Source organism: Xenopus laevis, chromosome 4L, assembly GCF_017654675.1.
Source record: "Xenopus laevis strain J_2021 chromosome 4L, Xenopus_laevis_v10.1, whole genome shotgun sequence".
NCBI lineage: Eukaryota > Metazoa > Chordata > Amphibia > Anura > Pipidae > Xenopus > Xenopus laevis.
In genome coordinates, this window is record NC_054377.1 from 74513562 (window position 1) to 74525617 (window position 12056).

Sequence of the window (12056 nt, forward strand, 5' to 3'; positions counted from 1 at the left end):
GCCCCACAGTGACATTAACATCAAATAATGACACTAGACAGAGAAAAGCCAATGTAATTGAAGCTTTCAAAACAACATTGCATGGTGATAATGTTTCATATTTTGTTAACTGTCCATATCTTTGTGTTGTATCATTACTACTGCTGATTCTCCTTACAACACCTTTGTAGTTATTACAGTACATGACCCTAGCAAGCAGCATCCAAAAAAGTAGTTCAGGCGGCACTCCGGATAAATATAAAGAGGTTTATTGTATCATGGGTAACAATATCGCCTTACGCGTTTCGGGAAAGCATTCCCTTAATCATCATGCCTATGATTAAGGGAATGCTTTTCTGAAACGCGTAAGGTGATATTCTTACCCATAATACAATAAACCTCTTTATATTTATCCAGAGTGCCGCCTGAACTATTTTTTTGGATCTATGACAGTTGGAACGCTGGTGGCTGAGCACATGGCGCTCATAGAGCTAATTGGAGAGATTGATGCGGTGGAGTGAGTCTTGAGCGGTCACCATTTCATTGACTAAGTCCAAAAGGGCTTGAGAAAGGGCCCTGTGTGGCCAGAAAAGTTGCCATGTTTTGAAGTCTGCAATGAGCCAATAAAAGTCACTTTTTGCATTACTAAAACGAATTTGTGTGCTACAGCTATTTTGGACTTTGTTGTAACTGTGCTGGCTCTTCGCAGTGGCCTTATATGCTGTTTAGCATCAGACACCTAAAAAGGTCTATGGAGTAAAAGGTGAGCGCTCTAACTTTTGTGTGGAATTACCATTTCATTGACTGTCCTAGCAAGCAGCAGACTAAAATAGTATTAGAAATGCACCCAAACATAAACTATATATAAACCTAAAAAATACAACCTGGCACCATAAAAATGTGTGATGGTACGATCAATTAGCATTAGTGTAAACATTACATTACGTTTAAATAATTATTACATAATTTTCATTAAGCAGGGTGATTTAACCCTTTAAATGGACATACTGTATATAGACTTCAAATAGATGAAAAAATTAGACATGGCTAGCAAATGGTTAAATAAATAAGTATATGTCTGTTTTTCGATTGTTGCAGATGATGGATGTTAGAAATATATTTGTTAAGATGTGAGTTATTTTGGCACTCAAACATTAAGAAGGAGGTAGCATTTCGCAAGATAAGTTGCAGCATGATTTGTGAAAAAAGATAATCATTTCCGCACAAAATGGGAGTCAAAAAAATAAACTCGTGATAATGCAGCACTGCTGAATTTAACATTTCTCACATTCACTAAATTCCATATTGCATTGAATTGAATTATGTACAATATCACATTATTAGGTAAATACATCTTTTCTTTATCACACATTTAAAGCATTGAATTGAATCAAGGGATGGTGGATAAGATGTTTCTTCCTGCTCAAAAAATCAGCATAAGCATAAAATAACATCACAACCCTCTCTTTCTCTGCCTCCTGACTCAGCTTTCCCCTGCCTTAACTCATTGCTTCTCAGCCAATTACAGCTATATCTGATTCTGCCAATCTCTAAACATAAACCAGTGTAATCTGGCTGCTGGCAGGGCTGGATTTGTATTGTGGGCGCCCCTAGGCCGCGCTTCCTAGCACCTGCCCGCGGCGCGACCGCGGCCCGCAAGTCCACTGGTGCTCCTTAGCAAGCAGTCGGACAGCATGCCACCCCTAAAATTTTGCCGCCCTAGGCCAGGACCTTTTTGGCCTCACCACAAATCCCGGCCTGGTTGCTGGACATTCAGATCCCTTGTCATGCAGCCCTGCTCAGGGCTTTCCTTTCTGTTACATTGACATGGCAAAAGTAAGACTGGGTGATTGTTAGTTTTTGCTGCAAACCCAGGAAATACACATCCTGAAGCTTCCTAACATATCTACCTTCCAAAGGCCATTAATAATTTCTTAGCACCCTTTACTAGCATGATGCTGTGGTTTTTGTGTTACTGCATCTTTGTAAGTTTGTAAATGTTATGATTCTAAAGAAGACGTTGACATTACAATTTAACATGAACAATCTAACATGTACAATTTAAAATGTTATTTTATATATAACCCTAATTTGGTTACCGTCTCTTGAAATAGCAATTAACCATTGGCAATCCAGGGCACCGAGTTCCATTTGCATATGAAAAGTACTGGGAACTGGGATTTACAGCGCAGTGCCTCCACCTAGGGAACACTGAGGAGCACACCTCAGGGGATTTCCACTAGGCAAAATAAAACACACACAGTTTGCAATAAAACAAATACAAACTTTATGTAAACTGTAAATGCAAATCACACAAATTTTACTTTGGGAAACTGTGTGGACTGTGTCAACCCCTGGCACAGTCTCTCAATGCCACAGTCCCACATCGGGTGGAAAAGTACAAAATCACTCTGGTCAGTCCCTTCCCCAAAAACTCTTACTGTATGTCCCCAGGTAGAGCTACCTGCCCCAAGGTACCTTTCCCTTTCAAAGTAGTAGCCGCTCCCATGTGGCAGGTACATGAGCAAGACCTGTCCTCACTCTAGGGAAAAACACAGTAGCCAGAATATCCACAGGCAGGAGATAGAAACCGTCTCTCCCTAATGCTCAAATACTTTCTCCAGCAGAGCAAAACACAGCCTTTTCTTTTCCCTCTTCCTGGAAACTCCTTTTAAGCAGCCTTGTCACTCTCCACAGATCTGATTCTCTGTAGCTGCTGCAACAGGGATTCCCCTTCTAAGCTCTGTGGGAAACCCTATACATTTGTCTCCAAAGTCAGGCACTCCCTTTCTCCCAAGGATGCACTGGGGCACCCAGCCAATCAGGTGGCTCTTCAGCCTGTAACTGAGCTGGATGATGTCACAGACATAAAAATAGGGGAAGGATTTGTCTGCAGATATATATTTTCTCATTCGGTGCTTTTCAAATATATGACTAGATAAAATGCTTATATGATCCAAACAGATATAAAAGCAATGCAAAATGACAGCATCTTTCCACATTCTTAGTGGTTCTATATTTCAAATTCCTACTTTGACAAGTGCAAATCATATAAAATTTCTATTTATTCATACACATGGTTTTAACCTTCTTCTCTGCAGAGACACAAAGATCCTGTTTATGAATGCATTTAGTTCTATTTCACCCTTTTTTATTATAGGACTTTTTTCTTCTAAACAACTGCTTATATTCTCTTTCAACATGTAGTTTTAAAAAAACATCAAGTCAACTGACAGATCAAAAATATTCAGTTTGATCCTCATTTATAATTTATTTTTTTTTATCTATGAATACCATTCTGTAAATTTATGAATACTATATAGTAGCAGAGCTGTACAATAAAATTCACCAGGCAGATATGGGTGAAATAAATTGGTTGCAAATATGTTTATTGGTGCCAGATAAACTAATCTGACTGCCTTAAAGGATATTTTCCATATGGGCAAATCTAACAGATTCTCTCATCTGGATCCCTGGGCCAAATATGTTGATTGATGGGGTAACTACCATTTTTGGTCAGGCCAGCTTAATGTACCGGTAACATGACAAAGTTAAAATATTGTTTTCTTTTTAAGGTTTGTGTCCATAGTTTGAGTATGTTTTAAATTGAATCCAAAGCTCTTACTTCCTGTGTAAACAGATACCTTAAAGCTTCAGAGGCCAATAAGAAAAGGTCCACAGCAACCCCCTTACGCACTTCTCACACCCACCTGATTGATACTGTACATGTCTAATTTTTTAGGCAGATATGGGTTGGGCAGGCCTATTGGTGGGCCCTATATATGGGCTTAAATAGATGCCCATATAGCTATACAGCAGCTTAGTATGTAAGTTATAATTGTGTTTCTGAGCAAACTGCCCTTTTCCCAGTGCAGGGCAACAGTATATTATATTATTATATTTAAATGCTAATGAAAACTTTTATTGGTGTTACTTTTCCTTTAAGTATTTCAAGCTCTTTATCAGCACATTCCTCTGTGATGCAGTGGGTGGCAGGCTTGATGTGAGATTAATTTCACAGTGATTATTAGATCACTAATGTGCAATCAACATACTGTTTTCAGGTGTTTTTCTACCTACACATTTTCACAGGAGTATGCATTTCATAGTAATAATTGTCCAGGTGATTACAATTTAGAGTAAGAAGGGGACTATTGCAAGCATTTTGCTGCCTGCTGAGTACAAAAATTGCCAGTTCCTGTAAGAATTTTGTACCCAATTTTTTGTTCATTGGATTCATAAACAAATAAAGGGTTGATAAACTTTATTTTAAAGTTATATCTTTCTCATTTATACTATACTGTAAATAAGTAGAAAAATATTATTTATATATTCATAGTATTAACCAACATACTGTAGGATTGGATGGGTCTGCTTCTTATTTTACTATAAGCTTGAGCTGTTTGTATTATATAAAGTATTAATGACATACAAATAAAAAATATGATACAATTGAGAAATAGAAAAAAATAGCTTAGAGGGGGAGGGGGAATAAAATACGTGGTCAGTTATAGTGATGGGCAAAGTTCTCCCGTTTCGCCGAAAAATTTGAGAATTTCCCTCTAAATTAATGAAATGGTGAAAAATTTGCAAAACGCTAATTTTGAAACCTGCGTGAAAATATTTTTGATGCCAGCGACAATTCCGACGCCGGCGAAAATTCCGCCGCTGGCGACAATTCTGACACCCATTAAAGTCAATGGGCGCCTAGAATTGTCGCCGACGACGGAACTTTCGCCAGCGTCAAATATATTTTGATACCAGCAAATTTTTGCCAGTGAATTTTTGCAGCAAATTCGCAAATTTATTCGCCGGTGGTGAAACGTGGAAATTTTTTTGTATACATTGATTGCATTTGTGTTTGCAGGTAATAAGCATTTAAACACATCATTCTATTACTTGCTAGTAAGTTGTAACAGTCTGATCTAATCAGGCATGTGAGTTACTTATAGCTACACAAGGAACTACTTCTCTTGCTTCATTTATCTCCTAACAATGAAATGGTTGCCCAGCTCTTATACCAGCTCTTCCTCGGATATAGCTTTATGCACCCCCTAGTACTCATCAGGGGGGCTCATCAACAGTGGGGACTTTTGTACCTGGGCAGTTGTCCATGAAATAAAACTTTTGCTTTCATTTTTCTCCCTACCTTGATCTGTGTTGGTAAATGTCCCGCTAGCTTGTAGAACGTTATATCTAATTGAAATATTCTGTAGTGCGTGTGATAGTTTTGTAGTTCAGTGGGTTCAGGGCTTAAGGTCTAGCAGCCTACTAAATAAATGACAATTATCCTAACAAAGATTTACATTTCCTAATGGTTGCATATTTAAGGGCTTCAATATTTTTTATTTATTTTTTATTAAACAATAGCTGTATAAAGCATACATAAATATATTGCTGCTATTTAAGGTTAAATGCAAATATGGAACAGTTTATAGTTAATGTTAGCGTATTGAGATGTATTTTTTCACCGGACTGTTGCTATGGAAACATGATTCAGAATCAGAAGATTCACTCTAATAGTGATGTTTCAGTAACCCTGGAGACCTTCTGCAAATGTTTATTACCAGTTTCTGGAGCTTCAGAGTTTGATATTATGAACAAAGTGGGTGAACTAGGGTCAGCCTAGTTTTGATTTTTTTGGTAGTGATTTGTGCTCATCATGCCAATTTTGGTCCATCAGAAATAAATTCTATACGGTTACTGCTGTTTAAAAAAAAAGTAAAAAAAAAAAAAAAACAATTGGAGAATTTTTTGCCCAAACCAATTTTAGCAAGCTTTTTCTATAAATTAGGTCCAATCTGCAATTCCAGAGTTGGTTGGTCTTTTTTAATAGAAATAATGAGATAAATTAGGACTTTGATAAATAACCCCAGTATAAGATCCAAATTACTGAAAGATCCATTATTCAGATAATTCCCAGTCCTGAGCATTCTGGATAACAGGTCCCATACCTGTACTATAACAATGGCAGCTGTGCCAAATAGTTCAGATTGTAAATTAAAAGTGAACAAAGCTGATAAGTCGGTTTGAGGTCTTTGGATCTAAGCCCTTCTGTTGCTTTGTCTCTTAGTCATTGCCCTTTTGCCTTGACCCCATTGCCTTTAGATAATCATTTTAAATGGCATGATGGAGTGTTTATAATACATGCAACAACATGTTTTTTTTGTGATCAAAGGGGTCATCTACTGTCCTCCACTGATAGACCTTATGAAGTATTCCTCTGGTGAAAAGACAAAAGTTGTAGATGCTTCACTTGCTATGTTATCTGCAGCCAGTGGTAAAAATAAATTAAAATTAAAACAAATATAAATAACAATGCCATAAATAAATATATAATTTAAAAGTTGTAGGTGAATTATTTTTGTATGTTTGTGTGTATTGTACATCACTGAAGAATAATAATAAGATAATTCTTTTAAATCTTTTAACATCTGTACAATTAAAGAAATGTATAAAATAATAAATGTTTCTGATTCACTGACTTGTTGTCTGCATGAAAATCCCAAAAGGTCATGGACCATGAAGCAGCTGCAGTCTGATTTAGAAAAGAAATGCAGTGCAAATGAGGAAATGGTGCATACTTTTCATTAAGCATTATTTTATGCAAAGAGTATTCTCATCACCTAATCAACATTTTACACTAAGAGAAATGTGAAATATATAAATATATCAAATATGAATTAATACATTTAGCTTACATTTTGTACTGATTAGCACAGCTAACACTGAAATGAAATTAGAACTTTTATGAAGGGAATGCATTACCATTAAGACAACTGATTATAATATGATAATGGGTGTTTTTTCCCATTATGTACTTCCCATAGAACATAATTAAATGGCAAGGAAATGTATATCTTTCAGAATATAGAAATGTATATGTTCATGGCATACAGAAAGCTTTGACCTTGTGATATTCCAGGCAAGACAGAAGTTCTGTTCTGTCTGCTGTGTGAGGTATGAGATGTATTTATGCATGTATAACTTTATTTATAAAGCACTCCAAGGGTACACACAAGAAGGACAATTATTATAATAAATACAATAAATAAGTATAAATACATGTGGTATGAGACACAATAGGAAGGTGGTCCCTACCACATAGAACTTAAAGTCAAAGTGGGTGGAAAACATACAGGCACAAATTGGAGGGTAAATTTGCATAAGTTATGGTATTAGCCTTTAAGTGAGTGACTAGACTAATGTTCTAATGCTCCAAAAAGAGTTTTCTCTTAAAGAGATGGAGAATAGTGTTCCTTTTGGAGGAATTCAGGGAAGGAATCAGAGTTAAGGAACAGCTAGATAGGAACACTTCTGGTTTAAAAATGGACATTTGCTCTAAAAGAACAGTAACAATCCCTTTATTAGCTTTGCCCGATTCATCCATGGTAGTAATGAGTCAATCTGTCCCTTTTCACTTTGCCAAAAAATCTACAGAAACTGCGAAAAAGTTTGTAAACAGCCAAGAATTCACGAAACTATTTTTTCATTTCAAAATTGTGTAAACAGTTTTAAAACATGTGTTTAAAAATGTGAAAACACTAGTCTATTTGTGTGTTAAAAACCAACCAACATGGCACTTCCACTTATACAGGTAAGCATAAAAACTTTGTACAGATCAAATAGGCCTTTTTAAACCAGCCTTTTATCAACAGGAGATCCAGGTTAAAGTAAAAGATATTTTTTACTTATTTATTGCAACTTTTACCATATGGGCAGTACAGTATCAGCCTGCCACAGATCATACATTTTATGATCTGTATCATGGATAATTACATATTAATTATTAATAAAAAGGAACATATATGAAGTCAAACTTTACCCCTGGTAACCCTTACGTAACTGTTAAATAAAGTACTTATTTTACTTTAAAAATCTGTACCAAGTCAGTATCACTATGATTCTAAAAGGGTTTTCATATCATTGAGAGTTGTGAAGTTGTGTAATTCTCTCCTTGTCATGTTTGTACTGGCATATACATAGAAACATTTCCAAAACAACATATATGTTGGATGCCAATTTATGTATTGGGAAAATACAAGGCCGCCATTTTGAATCAAGGACTCTTCTCAAGGACTCTCTGTGCTTAATAATGTCCTTGATGAGTACTGGAAAACAAAAATGCACTGCATATTGTGGATGTGGACTGACCAGTGGTTTGTAAAAGGGAATAGTTACCCTATCCTATCCTATGCTTCATTCAAAGCTGGATAATATCTCCCTCACCCTTGCTACTGCTGACAGGCAGGGCTTGCAAGAAAAGCAACATGGTGGCACATTAGGTTAGACAACTATCTGCAAGGACTTTGTATGTTATATATATATACATGAAGATTAACTGGATCCTGCAAAAAATTCAGAATCTGCGTAATTGTGATTAGGTCCTAAAGAGAGTAAGTTCCACTGGGGTATGCACTGATGATAACGAAGTATAATATCTTTCAAGCATAACATGTCAGTACTATATGAAGGATAATACATATCTAAAACTACTCATCTATTTTTCTTTATGAAAGATTTGCTCGTAACAGCCCTCAGTTCCATTAAGGGTATTCCAAGTGTATAACCTGACAACAACATTGAATTTCATCTGACACTTGGCGACTCCGATTATTATTGTTCTCTGTTTATATGATATATAGTCCACAGCAGTTTCCATAAATAAACATAAATCATAAGTATGTCAAAATACAATACTTTTGTATTCATTCTTTTATTGAAACAAAAATTAAACTCTCCGACGCTTATGTAGTTCTTTGCATGTTTTATCTTTTTTACTGTTAAGTTAAATTACTTTTAAAGCAGAGCATCTATGTCCTGTTCATAAAACAGAATAAAATATATTTTAAACATTGAACTTCCAGATATTTTCAGATGTTGGTGCCACTAAATGTGCCTTTTGGAGTTACAAACAAGAAACTATGAATGGGGAATGGTCCACTGATGGATGTGAGGTGTTGGCTTCCAACTTGACGCACACATCTTGCAGGTGTAACCATCTTACACATTTTGCTATTCTGATGTCTTCCTCAAGCCACAACCAAGTGAGTATTTTATGGTATATGTTATTTTTATCAGATTTATTTTTTCATTTACAATTGTAATGCTATGAGGCAAATTTACTAAAGGGCGAAGTGACAAAAATTCGCCAGTGTGATGTCATTTCTAAACTTTGCTGATTTACTAACGGGCGCAGGTGAAAATTCGCTAGTGAAAGAGACATACACTAGTGCTCATTAGCACTCTATCGCAAGGCGAATTTTCCCTCTGGCGAATGGACGTAAGTCCGCTAATTCACTAAGATATGCATTTCATGAACATTACCCGTTCCACCAGACTTGCCTTCGTCAGCTCAGACCAAGCGAAGTGCAATGAAGTGTATATATAGGGCTTCCTCAATTTTTTGTTGAAAAAGTCCCAAAAAATGCTGGCATCTTTTCCCTTTTTTACGCCTGGCGTTGCGATGGCTGCAAAGCCGTCACTGGCAAATGAAATTTAAAACTTGAATTGTTTTTTCTTTAACAATACCTTAACTTAAAATGATTTGTAGAAATGTACTATATGTTTATTTTGCATTGTTATAATGGTTTGCTTAGCCAGATAAGAATTTCTGAAATAATTAGTGATTTTGCATAAGAATGACCCCTTTTACAAAATGCAGCCAAGAACTCAAGATGCTTTAAAATATTTCTTGAATATATATATAATTTATGGAGGTGTGTTATATTGTCAAGACAACAGTTAGCAGAAGCTAAGGAATGTTAACATGTTCGATAAAAATTTGTTTTAAGAAGTGAGTGGTTATATTTCGTTCAATTATGTTAATATTGCTTGAATAAGACACTTAATTTTTATAAATGTATTTTTCAATGATAATTATAAAAAACTATTTAAACTAAACATTTGTGTTTTGTGTGTGTATACGTGTTTTTTTTGCTATCCAAACTGCCAGTTAGATCTTTTTTTTGCTGCCTGAGGGGAGGTGGAGACAGAATGGGTGAGTTGTTTGTTGAATGACAAAAATCCCAGCTGCCAGCTCCATCAATTTCTACTCTTATCACAAGTTCAATGAACAGCTCAGCCTCTCCTCCTGTAGGCACCTTCCCTCAGGCATCATTTAGTGCTATCAGCTAGTGGAAAGTTAACCCCCCCCCCAATAACAGAATTCTGTTTGCAGGTTATGACTAGGAACATTCTCATCTGTCTAGCAATGTTTGCAGTTGTGGCTCAGGGTGCTGTCACTTTGGCCGATTGTGGGATCAAGTCCTCAATGCCAAAACTTAAAGTGCTGGAATTTGGTTATTATAACTTTATAATGCTTCAGAATGTTTAAATAAACCAATTAATATTAAAGTTTTTATTTGCATTCCCCACAATATGTTAATATCTGTAGTTCCCCTTTAATGGATGCAGTTCTAGTTTATTTCTAGTCACTGCATAAAACTGATGACAAAGTACAGTTAGGGACTGAAGTTAAATAAGCACTTTCACTGTTATTAACAGGCATCAAAACTGTAGTGGAGCTTCACAATTTTTTTTCACAAATATGCTTTCTTATGTGTTTCTTTGGGATATAATAATATATCACTGTGCTTCCTTAATTGTTTCTACTGTCACAAAACCTACCATGCTGTTTGTCTATAGTAAATTTCAGATTGCTCATAAAAGATAGCTGAGTAAAGCCTGGTAAAGTAAGAGAAATCTGTTAGCAACTCCCAGCATGAGTAAATTGTTTGCAGGAAGAAGAGAATGTTAGAACTCACCAATAAATAGTTAAATATCTAAAATACTCTGTGAAACAGTTTTGTTTCATTTGATATATATATAGCACTGACACATTTCCGGTGCAAAATTACAAAGATTATGGTTTTTTTTTTTTTACTAAACTCTGAATTTATCGCATATTTTATTTAAAAAAAAACATGCTCTAATTGACTTTATTTATTATTAAAAAAACTCAAATGAATCGGTTTTGGAAAAAAAACAGATGAAATCAAGAGAAACCCTGAATTGTCCTTTTTCTTCAGACTTTTTCCCAAATTGTTCAATTTTTTTCGGGCTGAAAACCCCAATTTTTCAGATTTTCTGGCTAAACTCAGCAAAAACAACAAAATCTTCAAATTGAGATTGGTGCCTGTCCCATTGAATTATACAGGACCTCGGTGGGTCTGAGATGGCTGGTTTTTGGAGGGGTATAATAAATCTAAAAAAAAATTGAGGTTTTTTTTTCCAGGAAAAATTCCAGTTTTTGCCCCAAAAAGCCCAGCCAAATATCATCCACATCAGTCCCTGCCCAAAGTGGAGCTTACTAAGATGTCTCTACACATTTACACACAGTAGGACCAATTTTATCATGGGGAGAACATACAAACTCCTTTCGATATTGCCTTGGCTGGAATCAAAATAGGGTTACCAGTGCCACCTGTCCAGTTTTCGGAACGGTTATACGGGTGAAAACTATCTGTCTGCATTTCCAAGTTAGGATTCCTAAATCAGCAGACATGCTTAAGAAATCATAATACAGGACCTTTAAAATAACTTTTACAGAAATGTTCTTGCAGAAAAGATTGAGAAATGTGTCTTTTCAGAGAAACTTCAGAGAAACTCCAGATACTATATATTTTAAACCATTAGGGGTTTATGCAATAAAAGACAGTGAGTCTGCCCAGGTGCAGTAACCCATAGCAACCAATCAGCAGAAAGCATTAACTGGTTACCTGTTTAAAAGTAAACATCTTGGTTGCTATGGTATTGTTTCTGGGCAAACTTAGTGCCTTTTATTACATATGGGGGTTATTATCTAAAATCACTTTGGCTCATCCAATAATGCAAGGAAAAGGGGCAAAAAGCATGCTTTTCCCACAAGTCCACTGTATTAGCAAGTGCTTGTTAAATAGTGTTTACGGACACTTGGGCAATGCTAATTTTGGCACCAATGTGTATTGCACTTGGAAAGGAATTAGGGGCCTATTTATTATGCTGTGTAAAAAGAGTGAAGTACTACCAGTGATGTTGCCCAGAGCAACCAATCAGCAATTTCAGCAGTTAGAAAACAAAAGCAAAAATCTGAGTAT

At 35.8% G+C, this 12056-nt stretch overlaps 1 protein-coding gene across 1 annotated transcript in view; it reads left to right on the plus strand.

Annotated features, from left to right (window-relative positions):
• The window catches only part of adgrl4.L (adhesion G protein-coupled receptor L4 L homeolog), a 99242-nt gene that overhangs the window by 69571 nt on the left and 17615 nt on the right, over positions 1 to 12056 (plus strand). The window contains 1 exon segment of the mRNA NM_001090191.1: positions 8847 to 9026. Within this exon segment, the coding sequence (NP_001083660.1) occupies positions 8847 to 9026 (180 nt within the window).